The sequence below is a fragment of the Austrofundulus limnaeus genome, unplaced genomic scaffold (genome assembly GCF_001266775.1).
Source record: "Austrofundulus limnaeus strain Quisiro unplaced genomic scaffold, Austrofundulus_limnaeus-1.0 Scaffold1178, whole genome shotgun sequence".
Taxonomy (NCBI): domain Eukaryota; kingdom Metazoa; phylum Chordata; class Actinopteri; order Cyprinodontiformes; family Rivulidae; genus Austrofundulus; species Austrofundulus limnaeus.
In genome coordinates this window covers 92,680-93,810 of record NW_013953580.1, presented here as the reverse complement: position 1 = coordinate 93,810, position 1,131 = coordinate 92,680, and the positions used below count along the sequence as shown (strand labels likewise).

At 38.5% G+C, this 1,131-nt stretch overlaps 1 protein-coding gene across 1 annotated transcript in view; it reads right to left on the bottom strand.

Moving 5' to 3' along the window:
- Positions 1–118: 118 nt before the first annotated feature.
- The window catches only part of nmu (neuromedin U), a 5,834-nt gene continuing 4,821 nt past the window's right edge, over positions 119–1,131 (bottom strand). Inside the window, exons 6-9 of the mRNA XM_014031111.1 lie at positions 993–1,067; positions 446–499; positions 318–355; positions 119–227 (exon numbers count right to left, since the gene is read on the bottom strand). Of these exons, the coding sequence (XP_013886565.1) occupies positions 320–355; positions 446–499; positions 993–1,067 (165 nt within the window). The 3' untranslated portion in view covers positions 119–227; positions 318–319. The remainder of the gene's footprint in view (positions 228–317; positions 356–445; positions 500–992; positions 1,068–1,131) is intronic.

The following is a 1,131-nucleotide window of genomic DNA, read 5'->3' as shown; positions in this document are numbered from 1 at the left end:
ATAAATATGTTTGTAAAATGTGTTCAAAATATCTACAAGGACTTTAAAGTTGTAGCTAAAATGATTGATGTTTTCATAAATCCACAGTCTGTTTCTCTAAATAATCCACACAGATTAAATCTGGATGAATGAAGTATTTTAATATGCAGATTGGATGATGATTATACAGCAGAGGAACTGGCTGAGGTTCTGTCGATGACTCGGTCTCCTGACACCAGCTGGAGGTTCTGAAGCAGCACAACAATAAATATATTAGTTTTCATGGTTTTCTTGTAATGGGATTTTATTCAGGACAAGCAAAAAAAATTCATCATTACCTTCATTCATATTCTAAAGACCTTCTTCCATTTCGTGGCTAAAAAAAATAAACAAACGTTTCTTATATTTTCATGATATTCTGTTTTGATCTGGTTGTTTTGTTGTTCTGGGACAAACCTTTACATACCCGGTAGAGGAAGTAGCCTCTGCTCTCGATACCTCCGGGCCCCTGCAGTTCAGCCTGCACACACACACAATCTGCAGACGATCATTTTCTGCACAGTTTTAGTCTTAGTTTTTATTTCCTTTGCAGGAAAACAACACAATGGTTTGTGGTTGGACRGGACCAACAGTCTCATTCATACTTTGTTCGTTTTGCTACAGAGCAACGGATGATTAGTTCACCTTACAGCTGCACCAATTTCACTCTGTAATTATTCTTTCCGCTTGGAAATGCAATTAATGTGGAACAACGTTGTCAACATGTGAGCAGAGAATGGAGAAAAACATGTTTGAACCAGACATTCTGTCATGACCTGTCCTCAGAAAATATGCTGAGAAATCAAAAAAAAAAAAAAACTGCAGTCTAATGACAGACTGTATCACTGGATACATGTAAAAACAAAGCATTTTCTTCTACATGTCTTTGTTTTGTTAACCAGTTAACTGCAATAATCGATGGCAAGCAGAGGAAAAATAAAAAGTACCAAGTGAAGGCAAAGTGAGGTACGTACGCGCATCAAGAGTCCTCGCTCTCCTCTGGTGTGGAGCTGAGAAACTAGATGCAGAATAGGGTGGAACTGAGAGCTCTGGCAAAGACACACACACACACACACACACACACACACACACACACACACACACACACACACA